The sequence below is a fragment of the Microtus oregoni genome, unplaced genomic scaffold, assembly GCF_018167655.1.
Source record: "Microtus oregoni isolate MIOR12 unplaced genomic scaffold, Mior012 000000F_ref0000247, whole genome shotgun sequence".
Taxonomy (NCBI): Eukaryota; Metazoa; Chordata; class Mammalia; order Rodentia; family Cricetidae; genus Microtus; species Microtus oregoni.
Window position 1 is genome coordinate 16,029,342 of NW_024543059.1, and position 18,125 is coordinate 16,047,466.

General features: G+C 52.5%; 2 protein-coding genes across 4 annotated transcripts in view; one reads left to right on the forward strand and one right to left on the reverse strand.

Annotated features, from left to right (window-relative positions):
* Positions 1–9: 9 nt before the first annotated feature.
* On the forward strand, positions 10–18,101 carry Polg (DNA polymerase gamma, catalytic subunit). Of its 2 annotated transcripts, XM_041639078.1 has the most exons (23): positions 10–148; positions 876–1,643; positions 4,096–4,291; positions 5,542–5,706; positions 5,800–5,946; positions 6,100–6,179; positions 6,845–7,027; positions 7,120–7,259; positions 7,393–7,519; positions 8,332–8,568; positions 10,050–10,170; positions 10,351–10,428; positions 10,739–10,846; positions 11,304–11,464; positions 12,053–12,106; positions 12,203–12,320; positions 12,941–13,076; positions 13,159–13,405; positions 15,657–15,779; positions 15,878–16,046; positions 16,148–16,356; positions 17,009–17,169; positions 17,616–18,101. In XM_041639078.1, the coding sequence occupies exons 2-23, from the start codon at positions 1,036–1,038 to the stop codon at positions 17,675–17,677; spliced, it is 3,630 nt and encodes a 1,209-aa protein (XP_041495012.1). In that variant the 5' UTR covers positions 10–148; positions 876–1,035; the 3' UTR covers positions 17,678–18,101. The 2 variants fall into 2 exon arrangements, with proteins under 2 accessions (XP_041495012.1, XP_041495073.1); XM_041639139.1 differs by lacking the exons at positions 10–148; positions 876–1,643; positions 4,096–4,291; positions 5,542–5,706; positions 6,100–6,179 and having other exon boundaries at positions 5,810–5,946; positions 17,616–18,100.
* The window catches only part of Fanci (FA complementation group I), a 50,783-nt gene continuing 50,525 nt past the window's right edge, over positions 17,868–18,125 (reverse strand). For both annotated transcript variants that reach the window (XM_041638871.1, XM_041638792.1), the window contains exon 38: positions 17,868–18,004. In XM_041638871.1, coding sequence (XP_041494805.1) covers positions 17,933–18,004 — 72 coding nt within the window. In that variant the 3' untranslated portion in view covers positions 17,868–17,932. The remainder of the gene's footprint in view (positions 18,005–18,125) is intronic.

The window sequence follows — 18,125 nt, forward strand, 5'->3', positions numbered from 1 at the left end:
GTAGCCGCGGGACCTCGCTCGCGCACTCGGCCAGTTGCGGCTGCCGACGAGACCACACGCCACTCGGAGGCTGCGTGGGCCGCTCGCCGCCGCGTCGTCACTAGGGCCGTGGGGCGGCCGCAGGACGAGAGGCGCGGAGCAGAGCGAGGTTTCCAGCGGGTTCGGCAGGGGGAGGCCGGGCGAGGCGGCGCGGCTGCTCCGTCTCCAGCCAGGGGACGCGGCCTGGAGCAGGGCGGCGTCCGGTCCCAGCGCGCCTCAGCGGCGGCGGCTGCAACGACTTCCCCGGTGTCCCGACGCGCGGGGGTGGCCGCCGACGCCCCGAGCAGGGCGCCCTGGGCCAGCCCGGGGGTGGCAGGGGACGGCGGGGCTGTGGCCCGTCCGGCGGGTTCGAAGCCGGCCGCTAGGCCCTCGAGCCGCCGTCGGTTTGGGGCTGGCGGCTTCTGTCTGCCGAGCGCCAGCTGGGGCCGGGGCGGCGCGAGGATTGCGCCCTCTGTCACTCCCGGCAGCTTTGCCCCGTGACTTCTGGAGACCTTAACCCCGTTTTCCAGAGGAGGTCGGGACCTAAAGAGCTTGCTTGCCCAAGGTCACGCAGTTGGAGAGCCGCGACTCTGGTCTGCGTCTCCCTAGTCCAGCATCTCCGGCGGCTCCTCCATGTCCACTGATGAGCCTGTGTAGCTCTTCCCGCCGGAGGGGCAGTGCCATTTCTTAAGGTTGTTGGAGGCGTAGCAGAAAACGCACCTACACCCCTCTGGCCTTTTGGCTAAGATCAAGCAAACGGAGGGCGTGCTTGGCAGGCGGCTAATGTCTCACGAGTGATAAGCCGTGGGTACAAGACAAGACACTTGTAATAACACTCTGTCATCTATCTCCTTTAGGATTTGTGTGAGGAAGGCAGGCATGGTAAGACCCATTTCACTGCCAGGAACACGGAGAGGGGGCGCTTCTCTCTCTGAGTCTTTCGGCCAGTAAAAGCAGCCAAGCTGGAGCCCAAGGCCAGGAGTCCCGACCCACAGCGGGGGGCTCCCTGCACCCACCATGAGCCGCCTGCTCTGGAAGAAGGTGGCGAGCAGCAGGATGGGCTCGGGACCAGTTCCAGCAACCGGACGCAGAGTCTCCAGCTCCGTCCTCGACCCCGTCCCCAGCGACGGGCCGCCGCGGTCGCAAGTGCCCTCTTCGGAGGACGGGCAGCTGCGGCTCAACCCTTTGCTCATCCAGATGCTGTCGAGAGGGCTGCACGAGCAAATCTTCGGGTGCGGAGGGGAGAGGCCCGACGAGGCCGCGGTGCAGCGCAGCATCAGGCACCTGCAGAAGCACGGGCTCTGGGGGCAGCCGGCCACGCCCTTGCCAGACGTGCAGCTGCGCCTGCCCCGGCTCTACGGGGGCAACCTGGACCAGCACTTCCGCCTCCTGGCCCAGAAGCAGAGCCTGCCTTACTTGGAGGCGGCCGCCTCATTATTAGAGGCCCAATTGCCGCCCCAGCCCAAGAGCTGGGCCTGGGCGGAGGGCTGGACCCAGTACGGCCCCGAGGGGGAGGCCGAACCCGTGGCCATCCCCGAGGAGCGGGCCCTGGTGTTCGACGTGGAGGTCTGCTTGGCAGAGGGAACCTGCCCCACTTTGGCGGTGGCCATATCCCCCTCGGCCTGGTAAGTGGAGGTTTAGGAACATGGACCTATCATTTATAGGGGGCCCAGCTAAATGGTTTGGTTCAGCGAACAGTTTCTCAGTTCCTGCTGTGTGCTCATTTAAGGACTGCTGGCGTGGTGAGCTAAACCCCTTAATCCTGCTTTTGTGGGGCTCACTGTGGTGGAAAGATACACAGGCTCTGGACAACGCCCAAGCGAGGGTCAGGGGTCATGCAGAGAATCGGTGTTGTGTTTGAGACAAAGAGACCGTTTAAGATGACCACGAGTTTGTGCCTCAACCCCTGACCTCTAGGAGCTTCTGTGACAAGTCAGTCTGAAAAGTATTTGGATTTGGGGATGCCGATGGTTATTTTGGACAGGAAGATGTTTTTCGGTGGGATTGTTCTAGGCAGTTTAAAATGCTAAGCATCCCCAGTGTATTCCAGAAATGCCAGACCAAATCCTGTTCAGTCAACCTTTCCAAATGAGCCTGGAGGTGGCCTAGTCTTGACCGCCCCCAGCTGAGACATACAGCTTCCTTACAGGTAGACAGTTTGATCCCAAACAGGAATATCCAGTCTCTCTTTTCTTTCTAAATAACTTTCTAAGTGCTACCCACGTTTCTTTTCCAAGCAATGATGGCGGTACTGTCTCTCTCTCCCCTTTTTTATTCTTCGTTCCAGGAGTAAGATACTCTTTACAGCCTTAAGGCTTTCAGGCATGGCCAGCAAAAAAGTTGGCAGTTTCTTTATTCCTATTGGAGGCTACATCTTTGTAAAGAAAGCTGCGAAATGTTGTGTGTGCAGTTGAAAGTGGTGAAAGCGTGGCTAGATAGATAAGGTAGGCATCCGTGGCTGGGGAGCATGTCTAGATGACTTTGCCTTGATGTAGTGGAAGTCATGATCCGTTCCCCAGTGCTTATGTCACCCGATGGCCAGAGTCAAGGGGGCGCCAGCCATCAGGTGGAAAGATAAAGTCGGCTTTGCTAGCTGGAAGGAAACCAGTGACAGTCAGGTTTTTTGGACAGTTGGTCACTTTTGGACAAGTCAAGTCTCTCTTCCTCTTCCTCCGCCTTCCTCACTTCTTTCTCTTCTCCTTCCCACTCTGCCTTCATTCTCATTCCATTTGACCAGTGGTGCTGGGGGCCTTGCTTAGTGAAGGCCTCAGGCAGAGGCCTTCCTCCTGGTGGTCTGACTATCGCAGTTGTGGCTGGTGCCTCACGAGCTGTCCACATTGAATCTGGCAGCTGTGCTCCACGGTTTATAGCCTGACCAGCTCACACTTGGAGGAGTCTCCCAGAAGGTAGCTTCCTAAAGGCTTTTGGTAAGGGATTATCTACATGAAGAGATACCACCCAGGCCTTTGTCATTTGAGAGTCCAAGGAGTTTAGTATTGGTAGCATGGGTTCCAGCTCCTCTAATTTTGACTCCCCCCGCTTTTTTTTCTATTTTGTTAAATCACAAATAAGTTTGTAATAAGATGGCTTCACAAACAGCTGCAGGCCTGAGTCTAGACACCAGTATGGCTTTTGCTAACTGAAGTCCTTGTCATCCTTATAGCTTTGAGTAGTTGGCTTCTGTTGTTTCAGAGGACTTTGATCAGCCTGGGTAAAAGAGGAAGAATTCCAGCTTGAGTGCCTTATGCAGTCCTGCCGTGGAGTGTGCCTTAGACTTTGCCGGCTTTACAGCAGCTAGTTTTGCAGATCACGCCTGTCTTCCCCAAAGGTTGTAGGGAGCACCGTTAGAGCTGTGTTGTCTCCTGAGTGGCCTCGGCCTTTGGAACAGTAGTGGCTCGTGGCAGGCTTTTGTCAGTGGCCATTCTCCCATTTTGCCTTGGGATCTGGAGCTGACTAACCATCTCCTGAGTTAGTGTCAGCGCCCCCCCCCCCCCCAAAAAAAAGAAAAAACCAAACCAGCGCTCATCTTGTCTCTTCCACACCCACTCTGCACATGTACATATGTTCTCTCATTGTGGTGTGCTCCTGTGCTCCGTGGCATCTCACCCAGGGTGTTGGTCCTGGAGAGTGCGTGATTTGTTTCTTTCCTTCAGAATCTGTGCAGCCGGTGAATGTCTTACCCTGTGTGTGTCTTCAGCATGTGTCATTGTTTTTCTTTTCTGCCATTTTCAGCTAAAAAGTTCTTCACTCTGGGTTGTATTGCCACTCTCTCCTTTGTAACACTGGCTGTTCTGTGCTTAAAGACACAAGGGGTTGGTCATACCCATGAAGGCCTCAGAGCTAGCTGCAGACTCAGCCGGGGCCTGCATGCCTTCCTGCACATGGCAGCTGCTACCGTAGCATCTAGCGCCTTGTTAATCTGTGGGATTGGATAGTAAAGAAGCTTTCTAACTTCTCTCCCCAGTAACCCCTGACTTGTGTGAGTGAGTCGCACCCCTTGGGGATCTGGCATGCCGTGGGTGGTGTGGAACAGAAGTCTTCTCCTTCATGGTAAAGCTGCCCACTTGTCTCCTTCAGGTATTCCTGGTGCAGCCGGCGGCTGGTGGAAGAGCGTTACTCTTGGACCAGCCAGCTATCGCCGGCTGACCTAATCCCCTTGGACATCTCTGCCAGTGCCTGCAGTTCCACCCAGCAGAACTGGCAGGAACAGTTAGTGGTGGGGCACAATGTTTCCTATGACCGAGCCCACATCAGGGAGCAGTATCTGATTCAGGTAAGGTTGTGGGAATGGCAGGCTTTGGCACAAGTTGGTCTCAGAGCCCTGTCTCCTTTGCTAAGGGTTTTGGCTTTTCAAGACAGGGTTTCTCAGTGTAGCCTTGGCTGTCCCGGAACTCACTCTGCAGACCAGGCTGACTTCAAACTCCCAGAGATCCGCCTGCCTCTGCCTCCCAAGTGCTAGAATTAAAGGTGTGCACCACCACCACCCAGTTTGCATTGGTGTTTTGCTGTGGTTGTTGGGTCCCCTAAAACTGGAGTTATAGATAGTTGTGAGCTGCCATGTGGATGCTGGGAATTGAACCCTAGTTGTCTGGAAGAGCAGTCAGTCCTCTTAACCCCTGAGCCATCTCTCCAGCCCCAAGCATTGCTTTCTTGACGACCGTTTCCTCCTGCTTTGCAGCATCCGCAGGGACTTCCGTTGACCAGCTGCCGACTCCCCAGAACAGAGCTGAAACAGTTTAGTGTGGTGTCTGAGACTGTTGAGGCAGATGACCCGTCTCTTCCCTACATGGTGCAGGGAGTTCCATCTCAGTGTTTTGGCATAGGACTAGAAGTTGTTTCAGAATAAAAATGGCTCTTTTTGTGGCATTTTAGAGCTTTTGAGGGCTCCGAGTCAGAGCCTGGGCCACAGCCTGCCCCATTCATTAGTGCTCAGTGTGATCTCCTTAACATCTCTAAGCCTCAGGGGGTTTTGTTGCTGTTGTTGTTTTGTTTTGTTTTTTGTTTTTTTCTGTACAGGAGTTCCCTCGATGCACCTTTAGGAGAGTTTGACTAGCACATGTGTCAGATTGGTAGAAATGCCTGGTGTGCAGTAGTGATAGTTCTTAGATTGTAAAACACTTTTTCTTTGAATCTTCATAACAGGCTAATGGGCAGGGTAAGGAAGTACCCTGGCAGCGCCCTTAGCCTGGCATTTAGGGCCCTAAGGCACAGCCTTGTTAACTTGTGAGGGGCCAGGACCAGAGCTGGAGCCTGGCGCATAGCTTTGAAGGTCTTGTTTAGCTCCTTTCCCCCGAGCTGCCCAGAGTTGTTGCTGGAATCTGGGAGGACGCGCTTGTGTATTTGAACTGAGCCAGTTCTGCACATTCAGGAGTTTGGGGGGTCTCTTGCAGATGTTGGGACAAGCACGGAACTTCTGTGTTTTGTGTTGGATTAAGAGTTAATATGGGGCTGGGATCAACACCACTGAAGCAGTGGGCAGCTAGCGCCTCTGTTGCAGCCTCTCCTCTCCCGCCCTCCCTTCAGGGTTCCCGCATGCGCTTTCTGGACACTATGAGCATGCATATGGCCATCTCCGGGCTGAGCAGCTTCCAGCGCAGTCTGTGGATGGCAGCCAAGAAGGGCAAGCACAAGACCCGGCACCCCACACATCAAAGTCAGAAGTCTCAGAGGAAAGCCAGTGGCCCAGAGGTGAGAGTGCGCTTGGGACCGCCCTGAGAGGTGCTGAGGTCTCTGGTCTGCTTGCTGGGCTGAAGCCAAGCTGACCTCCCTTTGGTCTCTCAGATCTCATCTTGGGACTGGATGAACATCAGCAGTGCCAACAATCTTGCAGATGTGCACAGCCTTTATGTGGGGGGGCCTCCCCTTGAGAAGGAGCCTCGGGAACTGTTTATCAAGGGCACCATGAGAGATATCCGGGAGAACTTCCAGGTATGGTGTTGGCACAGAGCTCCAGGTACATGGGCTCTGACTGACCAGCAGCTGAACTTGGGGAGATACAGCTGCTGGGTCTGCCCCTGAGACGTGACATTGGCACTAGGTGCTTGTCCCACCTCCCAACAAGTTCCTGTCACCTTGTGCTAGGATCTGATGCAGTACTGTGCCCGTGATGTGTGGGCCACCTATGAGGTTTTCCAGCAGCAGCTGCCACTCTTCTTGGAGAGGTGAGGGAGAGCCAGGTGAACTCCCTGGGTCTGGGGAGGTCCTGACCAATCCCACTGGAATCGGGCTGGTCACTTAGCTCTGTAGGCTGACAGAATGGAGCCCTTTGTTCAGTGGTAGCCATGAGGGCCCTGGACTCTGGGTTTCTGGAGTCCTAGGGGCTCGTCTCGTGTGTGGTCCCAATTCCCTGTCTGTTTTTTAGTGAGTCAGTCTGATGATGTAGTCATGGTGATGTTATTCACCCAAGACTCAAACCTTGGCTGCTGTATCCTCACTGACTTTAGACAAGTAACCTGGTTTCTGTGAGCCTCTGTTTTCATCGAGAAATCCATACAGATGTACTGTTCTCCTGGTTGTGGGGTCATAGGTTGTGTGGGATAGTCACAGTGCCTGACGCGGCTTGTCATTCTTTTTTTTCCCCCTATCATTTTCATACTGCCCCTGAAAAGGGGACGTTATTTTCATGGTACAGGTAAAGGGACTGAGGCCCAGAGAAGTCAGGTGACCGATGCAGGTTGGGTAGCAGTAAAGCTGGGTGCAAACCTGTCCGATTTTAGAGCTTTGCCACAAAGCTGGCTGGGTTGAGCTTGTCAAATTGTCTTAGGAATTGGGCCCAAGCCTTGTCTTTTGTGGTCATTTATGGAAGCCTTTGGTTTCTGTCCCCAAGGTGCCCCCACCCAGTGACTCTGGCTGGCATGCTGGAGATGGGTGTCTCCTACCTGCCTGTCAACCAGAACTGGGAGCGCTACCTGGCGGAGGCTCAGAGCACATATGAGGAGCTCCAGCGGGAGATGAAGAAGTCGCTGATGGATCTGGCTAATGATGCCTGCCAGCTGCACTTAGGACAGAGGTAGTCGGGTCCTGGGCCAGGCAGGGGACGGGCAGGCAGGAGGCCTGAATTTAGTTCAGCCTTAACCCTTGCCTGGTGGACTGGCTCTGCAGGTACAAAGAAGACCCTTGGCTCTGGGACCTAGAGTGGGATTTGCAGGAGTTTAAGCAAAAAAAGCCGAAGGTGAAGAAGCTAGCTTCACGTTTGCCCATCGAGGGAGCTGGGCCCTTTGGGGAGCCTACAGATCAGGAAGGTAGGAAACTTAGGTGGGAGATGGGACAGGGTGATCTCTGGGACAGTCCTAGGACCCAGGGTGTCCTTGGAAGGGGTTACTGTAGTCTTTGACCTGTGAGTCCCTTCTGGTCCTTACCTCCTGACTGGCACAGATCCTGGACCACCCAGTGAGGAGGAGGAGCTTCAGCAAGATGTAGTGGCCCGCACCCATTTACAGCAGCTGAAGAACACCACAGACGTCCTGCCTAAGCGACCCCAGCACCTTCCTGGACACCCTGCGTAAGACTCGTTCTCTCCAGCATACAGAGGCTGTCTTGCATGATTGTCAGGGCGCTCCCTGTTTGGCCTCAGCATCATTCCACCTTCCATTTCTGCTCGCCCTGTTTGGCCTCAGCATCATTCCACCTTCCATTTCTGCTCAGTTGTGTTTACTCTGACCCCAGTGGCTTTCTGGACACAGTCAGCACAGTGCATTGAGCCCCTGCCGTGTATATGCTCCCTGTGGTAGCTGCAGGTGGCTCATCTCCCTTCTAGGGGCAGCAGGTGTGCAGAACAGCCAGTGCCACTGACTGATGAGACTTAGAGCGTCTGTCTAGTTTAGAGGCCGTTCTCTTGGGCCTGTGGAAATAAGAGGCAATTTCCTTGTGGAGGTGCCCTTTGCTGGTGTCTTAGAGGCAGAGGTGAGAAAAAAAGCAGCCAGAGCAAGCAGTGGTGTGGCCTCATGGTACTTAAGTGACCCTGAATGCCGATGCCTTGGGTATGTGTGCTAGCCTCACTTTGGTCTCAGAATTGTGTGTCTACAACAGCAGGAGTTCTTGTGGGTAGGAAGGAAGAGCTGTTCTTCTGCTTAGAGATTGCATTGAGCCTGGAAAGGAGCTTTGGCTGGAGGATGCCAGTGAGACACATGGGGTTTGCCTTCTGAGATATCTTGAATAAGTCTAGGAGATACCAAATAGGTTCAAAGCCTCCCAAAGGAGAGTCACCAGAAAGCCTGGAGACCTTGGAAGGTGGGGAAGGCACATCATGGAAGAGAGACCCTTCTTTACTCCTTAGTGGTACACTTTTTTTTTTTTTCCCTGTTGGGGGAATAGGTGGTACCGGAAGCTCTGCCCTCGGCTAGATGACCCTGCATGGACTCCAGGCCCCAGCCTCCTCAGCCTGCAGATGCGGGTCACTCCTAAGCTCATGGCACTGACCTGGGATGGTTTTCCTCTACACTACTCTGACACCCATGGCTGGGGCTACCTGGTGCCTGGGCGTCGGGATAATCTGGCTGAGCTGCCCGTGAGCTCCACTGAAGAGTCAGCTGGGCTAGCCTGCCCCTACAGGTAAGATTCAGGTTCTGGATCCAGTAGCTTCCCGTACTAGAGTACCCAAGGTCAGCTCCACCTGGTGGGAAGTGCTGTGGGTCAGGTGTCTGGGTTCTAGTTCTTTCTCCCGTGGGTCCTCTGACCCTCAGGACCTCAGCCTCGCTGTCGAGGCCCAGCTGCACAGCTGCTTTCACAGTAACACAGAGGGAGGGTTTGGATGTGGCTGGGAAGGGGTAGGCTCGCTGTTTTCCTTGGGTAGAATTTGGGTGTTCTTTATGTACCAGACAGTGTGTTACTGAGCATTCTGCAGGCATCTAAGCAGCTCCACGGGAAAAGAGTTTTACTTCTATTTATTTATCTATTTGTTTTTGAGACAAGGCTTCACTCTGAAGCCTAGGCTAGCCTGGAATTCACTAGACAAGGTTTTACTCTGAAGCCTAGGCTAGCCTGGAATTCACTAGGCAATCTAGCCTTAGCTTTTTTTTTTTTTCAAATTATCATTACTATTTTTTTTAGATTTATTTATTATGCATACAATGTTCTGTTAACATATATACACCAGAAGAGGCACCAGATATCATTATAGATGGTTGTGAGCTACCATGTGGTTGCTGGGAATTAAACTCAAGACCTCTGGAAGAGCAGCTAGTGCTCTTAACCTCTGAGCCATCTCTCCAGCCCTACTATTTTTATTTTTACTTATATAACTGTTTGTCTGCGTACCACATGTATGCCTGGTACATGGCAGAGGTCAGAAAAGGGTGTCAGATCCCCTGAAACTGGACCATGTGTGTGCTAGGAACTGAACCTGTGTCCTCTGGAAGAGCAGCAGGTTCAGAGTGCTCTTAACCACTGAGCCAACTCTCCAGCCCCTTGCCTCAGCTTTTCAACTGCTAGAATTACAGGTATGAGTTACCACACGGGCTTTATTTATTTTTTTAGTTTTAATTTTTTAATTTCATGGTACTGGAGATTGAAGTCTGCCCTCGTGCACAGGAGGCAAGTGTCTTCCAGGCCTGGTGTCCACATTTATAACTAACAAGGGCCTGGAGAAGCTGGGTGCCCTGTTTGAGGCCACAAACCCTGAACTTTGGGCTAGCAGGTGTTAAGGAGAGGTCAAGGTATTTAAATGGCCCGAGTCCTGGTTCCACAGGACAGCTGGGGTCACTAGTCAGGCTTTTCAGGTGGAAGGGACCGAGGTGGCCTTGTTCTGCTGAACCCACGGGGGAGCCTCAGTCTCGGTTTTCCCTGCTGCTTTGTTTCCAGAATTCTCAAACACAGAGGCGCTGGAACTTGAGTCAGGCCAGTTACTGCACCCCAGACTGTCACAGTGCTAAGTCATCTGGGTTGGTCGTTGTGTTTAAAATCCAGGGAAATTGCTGTCTCCCCCCTCAGAGCTGATGTGAGATGTGAAGAAAGGGACTGACCCACAGAACACCCCAGCAAGCTGCCTGGCCTGAGCAGGCACCAGTAACCAGCAGTTGTTTTTCTCCGCCCAGAGCCATCGAGGCCTTGTACAAGAAGCACTGTCTTGAACAGGGGAAGCAGCAGTTGCAGACTCAGGAGGCGGAGCTGGCGGAGGAGTTCTTAGTCTCCGACAGTAGTGCCATGTGGCAGACGGTGAGGTTGTGCTCTCGGCCTGCTGTTTTCCTAGGAACTGGGGTACCTTTTGTGTGGGAGCTGCCGCGTTGCTCATCTTAGACTGGACTGATCTGGTCTGAGTTCCCTTGAGGAAAGGGCTGGTGGAGTCAGGCCTACAGCTGCCCGCCTCTCTAACCCCTGATTCCTGGCCCCATTCAGGCAGAAGAACTGGGCTGCTTAGATGTGGAGGCTGAGGCCAAGGTGGAGAATTCATTGCTGGGTCAATCCTTAACACTGGTAAGCAAGACATCTGTTCAGGTTCTCTGGGAGGTAGTGGATGTCTGGGAATTCCCTTGCTCATAGTTCCTTCCCGCCAGAGTTCACGAGGTCTTGGGTTTGGAGATGCTCCCCTGCTCCCCTCTGGTCCCTTAGGTATAGGGAGACCAAAGAGGAAATGAAATGTATGACCTCATGCCTTCCTGTCACTTTCCGGTTTGCCTGCTCAGTTTCAGGCCCTTTTCCCATCCCCCTACCCCCAGCCCTTGCTGAAAGCAGGTGCTAAATAAAGCAGGGCCTGATCTGGGTGTGTGCCCCCCCCCCCCCCCAGCCTGCTGCTTGTGTCCCCAAAACCAGCCAGCCCACTTACCACCATGGCAATGGACCTTATAATGATGTGGATATCCCTGGTTGCTGGTTTTTCAAGCTGCCTCACAAGGTATGTGCTCTGGTTTGTGCCTGCCTTGTGTTCTCACTGTGGTTAAGGCCCAGAGTAGGATGCTGGGGTTACTCAGACCAGGAGATGGCTTTTTTGTGGGATTGACAGTAGTAGTGGAGCAGAGTATGACTTGGGGCAAGTTTCATCTCTGGTGCTTACGTTTTTCTTTTGAAAATTGAATGGTGAGAGGCATCCCAGTGGGATCAGTTTGATGTGGACATGCATGAATCAATGTCTGACATTGTATCTGTCATCTTGTAGCTTCTCTTGGCTGTTGATACTACTTTTGTATGATTATCGTAGCATGTGTGGGTATGCTCTTATGTATGTGCAAGATACAAATTGGGAATTGACCTATTTGCTGGAGGTTCTAGGTTCTGTTGGGGGAAGGCCTAGTGTCCATGTCAGCTAGTGGTCTACCACCTGTCACCAACCCTGCCTTCTTTGTCCTCTACAGGACGGTAACACCTACAATGTGGGAAGTCCCTTTGCCAAAGATTTCCTGCCCAAGATGGAGGATGGCACCCTGCAGGCTGGCCCAGGAGGTGCCAGTGGACCCCGTGCCCTGGAAATAAATAAAATGATTTCTTTTTGGAGGAATGCTCATAAACGTATCAGGTAGGCCAAAGTGGGGTAGCAGGAGGTGTGTCTGTGTGGCTGTCAGGTGCTGCACCCCACGCCTCCTTTCCTCCCATCTTCTCCGCTGTTGCAGCCCAGCTGTAGTTTAGAGGCTTAGCTGTTTGTTGGGTGACATGGAGCTTGGGCATGTTTCTCTGATTATGGAGAGTGCTGTGGTAGGACTTCGATGGTTCTTCCCAGCTCCCATTCAATCTCCTAACTTAGCTACTGGAGCCATGGGTTGTCAATAAAGACCTTGTGTTAGGGTTTGAAATGAATTCATCTCAAAGGTATTCCAGACGGTTGTAGTCACAGCCATCTGTGCGGGGTTGGTAGTGTGCCCTGACTGCAGAGAGGCCGTGGTAGCAGGGGGGAGGGTCAGAGCTGCCTTCAAAGCCTCACCACTTCCCAGATTCTTCTGTGAGGCCCAGAGCCCACCTGAGTAAGGTTAGTGAGAAGAGAGTTGATGCCAGGCCTCAAGGGAACCCAGTGTCCCTGAAGCTGGTCAGGTACAAAGGCTGGTGACAGCGCACTGAGGTGGACTCTGCCTGCCATGTCTGCGCTGAGCTTCGCCTTCTTGTCCTACAGCTCCCAGATGGTGGTATGGCTTCCCAGGTCCGCTCTGCCCCGTGCCGTGACCAGGTACGGCTTACTGAGTGGTTGTGGGGAAGAGAACTGAGTGGTGTGAGTCTTCGGGCCAGAGCAAGCTGCTGACACTTCTCTGCTTCTCCATCCCAGGCACCCTAACTTCGATGAGGAAGGCCACTATGGGGCCATTCTGCCCCAGGTGGTGACTGCTGGCACCATCACCCGCCGGGCGGTGGAGCCCACTTGGCTCACTGCCAGTAATGCTCGGGTACATGTCCTGTCTGCTCCCGGCTTCTGTCCTCTGTGCTCGGGTACACGTCCTGTCTGCTCCCGACTTCTGTCCTCTGTGCTCGGGTACACGTCCTGTCTGCTCCCGGCTTCTGTCCTCTGTGCTCGGGTACACGTCCTGTCTGCTCCCGGCTTCTGTCCTCTGTGCTCGGGTACACGTCCTGTCTGCTCCCGGCTTCTGTCCTCCTCTCTTAGGTCTCGGGAAACTACCTCAGAGCCTTTGGTTTAGTAAGGGACATGGGAAGAAAACTAAAGTTGTACAGGGCTGTGGCTCAAATCTGACTCCATGTCATTCATCCTTCAGCAGATGTGTTTTAGGTGCCTTCTGCTAGCTAGACAGTGCCAGACATAGTGGCCACAGCCATCACTGAGTTCAGATGAGCCAAGTTGGTGGGGTGCTGGCATACAGTTTTAGGGTTTCTTCATTTTCTACCCTGCCCACAACGGGCCATCTCTGCACAGAGTCTGGATTAGTGCTGTGTGCCTTTCTCTAGTCTTTCTTTGGGAAAGAGCCAGTGATTTGTCAGCCCTGAGCTTGGGAATCCAGGGTAGCAAGTTGCCTTGGGCTTCTAGGTGGGCCTGACCCCACTCTTCCTGCAGCCTGACCGAGTAGGCAGTGAGTTGAAAGCCATGGTGCAGGCTCCACCTGGCTATGTCCTCGTGGGTGCTGATGTGGACTCCCAGGAACTGTGGATTGCAGCTGTACTTGGAGATGCTCACTTCGCTGGCATGCATGGTAAGCAGGACCTGTGACTTGGGCAGGGGTGGGGCGGCAGGGCCAAATATTCCTGAGCTTCTCACTGTTGTCCGTTCTCCAGGCTGCACGGCCTTTGGCTGGATGACGCTGCAGGGCAGGAAGAGCAGGGGCACCGACCTCCACAGTAAGACAGCCACCACCGTCGGCATCAGCCGGGAGCATGCCAAAGTCTTCAACTACGGCCGGATCTATGGGGCTGGGCAGTCCTTTGCTGAGCGCCTGCTCATGCAGTTCAACCACAGGCTCACGAGGCAGGAGGCAGCCGAGAAGGCCCAGCAGATGTATGCTGTCACGAAGGGCCTCCGCAGGTGAGTTCTTTCCCAGAACATTAGCCTGCTTTACAGCTCTCCTCCATCTCTCACCCTCCCTTGAGTGCTCTCCCTCTAAACTTAGATGCAGGATGGTTTAGCTTTAAGTGTAATGTCGTCTTACAGTGTAAAGCTGTACTTAGGGTACACTGTCATCAAGCGGTCATCCAGAGCTGTAATTAATCCCCAATTGCTGTTGATCACTGAAAAAAGTCAGGACAGGAACTCAAACAGGGCAGGAACTCAAACAGGGCAGGACCCTGGAGGCAGGAGTCAAGGTCATGGAAGGGTGCTGCTTACTGCCTTGCTTCCCATGGTTGCTTAGCCTGCTTTTTTGTAGAACCCAGGACCACCAGCCCAGGGATGCCACTGCCTATCATGGGCTGGGCCCTCCACCATTGAGAAAACGCCTTATAGCTGGACCTCATGGAGGCCTTTCCTACTCCGTGATGACTCTAGCTTGTATCAAGCTGACACACACAGGACAGGGTCCTATGCTCATGGCTTTAGGACAGGAGTGAGCAGATAGAGGAGACAGGATGAAGGAAGAGAAACATGCAGAACTAGAGTGCAGGCTAGTCCTGACAGAAGCCTTCTGTTTCCTCCTCCAGTGCTACTTCCCCGGGCTTTTTGGTAGGCTTGGGTGTGGAGGAGAGGTAGCAGTAGAGCGGCAGGTATACCGTGTAGTGTCCCCACGAGATAGCTGGTAACTGTGGAAACTGTCTTATTTATTATATTATGTGTACAGCATTCCTTCCATGTGTGCCTGCAAGCCAGAAGGGGGTGCCAGGTCTCATTATAGATGGCTGTGAGCCATCTATAATTGTGGTTGCTGGGAATTGAACTCAGGACCTCTGGATGAGCAGTCAGTGCTCTTAACCTTTGAGCCATCTCTCCAGCCCCCTAGGTTTCTGTTTCTATGATTAACACAATGACCAAAAGTAATTTGGGGGAAGTAAGGGTTTATTTCATCTTACAGCTCAACTCTCAGGTTTTCTTCCATCACTGGGGGACATGGATGAAGAGGCCAGGGAGGAATACTGTTTAGTGGCTTGCTAAGCCTAGTTTTTACATAGCCTGGGACTGCCTGCCTGGGGTGGGGCCACCTACAGTGGGCTGTACCCCCCCCACATAATTCATTCAAAAAAAAAAAAGCACCCCAGACTTGTCTGTAAGCCAGTGTGAAGGCATTTTTTCAATTGAGGTTTCCCTTGTCTCAGATGACCCTAGTTTTTTGTTTTTTTTGTTTTTTTTTTTTTTTCGAGACAGGGTTTCTCCGTGGTTTTGGAGCCTGTCCTGGAACTAGCTTTTGTAGACCAGGCTGGTCTCGAACTCACAGAGATCCGCCTGCCTCTGCCTCCCGAGTGCTGGGATTAAAGGCGTGTGCCACCACTGCCCGGCGACCCTAGTTTTTTTTATCAACTAGTCAGCACCCTCACTTTGAGAAAGACTGAAAGCTGAGGAACTGATGTAGGGTGTGGTGGCGACTGGATCTGACTGTTCCGAGCAGGTGGACCGTGTCTAGGTAGGATTCATGTTGTGGTAGTGTACTGTGGTAAGAAAGACATAGTAATGGAGCCAGGTGGGTCTGTGAGTTCAAGGCCAGCCTGGTCTACAGAGCAGTTCCAGGAAGGCTCCAAAGTACAGAGAAACCCTGTCTCAGAAAACAAAACAAGAAAAAGACAGTGATGGACGGAGGTTGGGCCTTAGTTGTAGAAGTGAAGACATCACAGGAATTTAAACTGCAGCCTTAAACTGTGGAGAAGCCCTGATGCTTCCCCACCTGATAAAATAGGTGACATGGTTCTGGAACCCTTAGGAGCCTGGGGCAGTAGGAGTTAGCTGGGTTTGGCTATCTTGTTTTTGGCTTCTCTAGGTTCCTTCACCCCTTTAGGGGTCACTGTACTTTCCCTCCTTCTGTCTCCAGAACTAATAGAACGCCGTTGTTAGTCCCTGGGCAGTTCAGTGTCAGGCAAGCCCTGGAACAGTATGACCAGGAATGGCTTGAGTTTTTACCCTTTATTGGGCTGACACGATACAGCCCAGGCCTTTGGGGACACAAAAGCCTGAGTTTCTATGTTGTGCCCCTTCCTAGCTGCTGACGTTAGCAAGTCATTCAGCCCCTTGAACCTGTTTTCCCTGCTGAAGTTGGCCTTGGGGGAGAAGCATCACCAGGGGCTGTTTGGGAAACTAGGGGAGGGTGTGTCGCAGAGGAGACTGTTTAGTGGGAATGACATGCTGCTCCCCACAGGTACCGGCTCTCAGATGAGGGGGAATGGCTGGTGAGACAGCTGAACCTCCCTGTGGACAGGACAGAAGATGGCTGGGTTTCCCTACAGGATCTCCGAAAGATCCGGAAAGAAGCATTAAGGAAGTGAGAACCTTCTCTGTTCAAGATGCAGGGACTGGTGTGGGCTAGTTTTTAGCATTGAGGTGTGAACAAAGCCTGACCTCATGGTTCTGTTTCCTTAGGTCACGCTGGAAGAAGTGGGAGGTGGCTGCTGAACGAGCATGGACGGGGGGCACAGAGTCAGAAATGTTTAACAAGCTGGAGACCATTGCCATGTCTGACACACCACGTACTCCAGTGCTAGGCTGCTGCATCAGCAGAGCCCTGGAGCCCTCGGTCGTCCAGGGAGAGGTGAGCTCTCTTGTCACCCTTGGAGAGAAGGGGCGGGACCCCTGGACTGCAGCAGACTGGCAAGTGCATCTTTCCTCACGGATGTCCACGATCTCCCTTAGTTCATGACCAGCCGTGTGAACTGGGTGGTACAGAGCTCTGCCGTGGACTACTTACACCTCATGCTTGTGGCCATGAAGTGGCTGTTTGAGGAATTTGCCATTGATGGACGCTTCTGCATTAGCATCCATGATGAGGTCCGCTACCTGGTGCGGGAGGAGGACCGCTACCGTGCTGCCCTGGCACTGCAGATCACCAACCTTCTGACCAGGTATGTTGGGGCGTAGGGCCCACTGAGCAGGTCTGCATTGTCAACTCAGAACTAACTGTTTTAGCCTTCCTTTTTTTTTTTTTTTTTTTTGTTTTTTGAGACTGGGTTTCTCTGTAGTTTTGAAGCCTGTCTTGGTACTAGCTTTTATAGACCAGGCTGACCTCAAACTCACAGAGATCCACCTGCCTCTGCCTCCCGAGTGCTGGGATTGAAGGCATGCGCTACCACCGCCTGTTGAATTGTATTTTCTTACACTAAAAATCCTAGTTCATATGGATGAGTTCAATATTACTATTTCACATTGATCTGCCACTCAGAACCGATCGATCTTGATAAGTACGTAAATAACAAATTTACAGTTCAGCACTGTGACCCATGCTCTCCCCGGGCTTGGGGTGGTGGTTATATTTAAAATCAGCACTTATTTCTCATATTTGGTTCCAATAACTGATATCCAAACTGGAGAAGCGTGTTGAGTCCCTAATTGTAGTTTATAGTGTCTCTCATTCTCAGAGGTGTTAGGCAGTACAGCCTTCACTTTCATGGTTTTGCTAAGTGTGGGTGATTGAAGCAGGAGAAACCTGATCTGTGGGAGCGAGGAGCTGTCCTTGCAGCAGTGCATGGCTGTGAGCAGAGACTGGGTCTCTTGCAGGTGCATGTTTGCCTACAAGCTGGGTCTGAATGACCTGCCCCAGTCAGTTGCCTTCTTCAGTGCGGTAGATATTGACCAGTGCCTCAGGAAGGAAGTGACCATGGACTGTAAGACTCCTTCTAACCCGACAGGGATGGAGAGGAGATATGGGATTCCCCAGGGTGAGCACAGTCTTTGTTCCTCATGTACATAGAACGGGAGGTAATTTAGAACTGTGGGCCCTGGGGAAGAAATTTACGTTTAATATGTGCCATATTCTAAAGTTAATGTGATACTCAAATCATAAAGGGAGCTGTTGCAGAAAGTGGTTCATAGTAAATGAAGAAAATGCTAGAATTTCCAAGATTAAGTCTATACTGACCCATTCTCAGAATTACACCAGAAATGTTTAAAGATTTATTTTATAAGTCAAAGTGAAAGTGCATTCTTAGTATGTGTGCTAAAATGCCAGAGTGGGTCAGAAAACTTACTATTAAAAATGTTACAAGCTGCCATTCCTGGCAGTCTCAGTGGTCCCACCCACTGTCTTTTTTACCCAAATATTCATACTTTCCTTTCTGAGCTCATAGTTGTGGATGCATCCTAACCAGTTTCCACTGTCTTCTAGGTGAAGCACTTGACATCTACCAGATAATTGAACTCACCAAAGGCTCCTTGGAAAAACCCTAGCTCCATCTGGAGGCTCCGTTATTTGCTCCTGTGGAGCTTCACTGGAGTGGTGCAGGTTCCTAAACTCAGGCTTTCATGTGCTTTTTGCAAAAGGCCATCCCTAGGCAGCCATTTCTGTAGCAGGACCTGCCCAGAAGAGTCCTTCTGACTAAAGGGACATTCGGTGGGTTCAGGACCAGGACGCCGACATCAGTGCAGGCTGTATGACAAAGAGTACTGCCAAGCACAGATGAAGCAGATGCCCCAAAGGTCACATTAACTCAGGCATATCTTCCTTTTCTTCTTGGCTGGTTCTCTGTTCTGCTCTGTGTGTGCTGGTGCACTGCCCTAGAAGGGGAGAACAGAAGCTCGGGTGACCCTGCCCTGCCCTACGGATGGGAATAAAAGCAAACACTAAGACTCCCGTATCACTCATCCTTCTCCTTTGCCTCCCAGCTGGTTGTTTAGA

Excerpts from the sequence above, each read along its gene's own strand:
- Polg (XM_041639078.1), top strand. The coding sequence starts at position 1,036 with ATGAGCCGCCTGCTCTGGAAGAAGGTGGCGAGCAGCAGGATGGGCTCG. Across the intron at positions 5,707-5,799 it reads GGAAAGCCAGTGGCCCAGAG|ATCTCATCTTGGGACTGGAT; the intron begins GTGAGAGTGCGC and ends TTGGTCTCTCAG. Across the intron at positions 15,780-15,877 it reads CGGAAAGAAGCATTAAGGAA|GTCACGCTGGAAGAAGTGGG; the intron begins GTGAGAACCTTC and ends CTGTTTCCTTAG.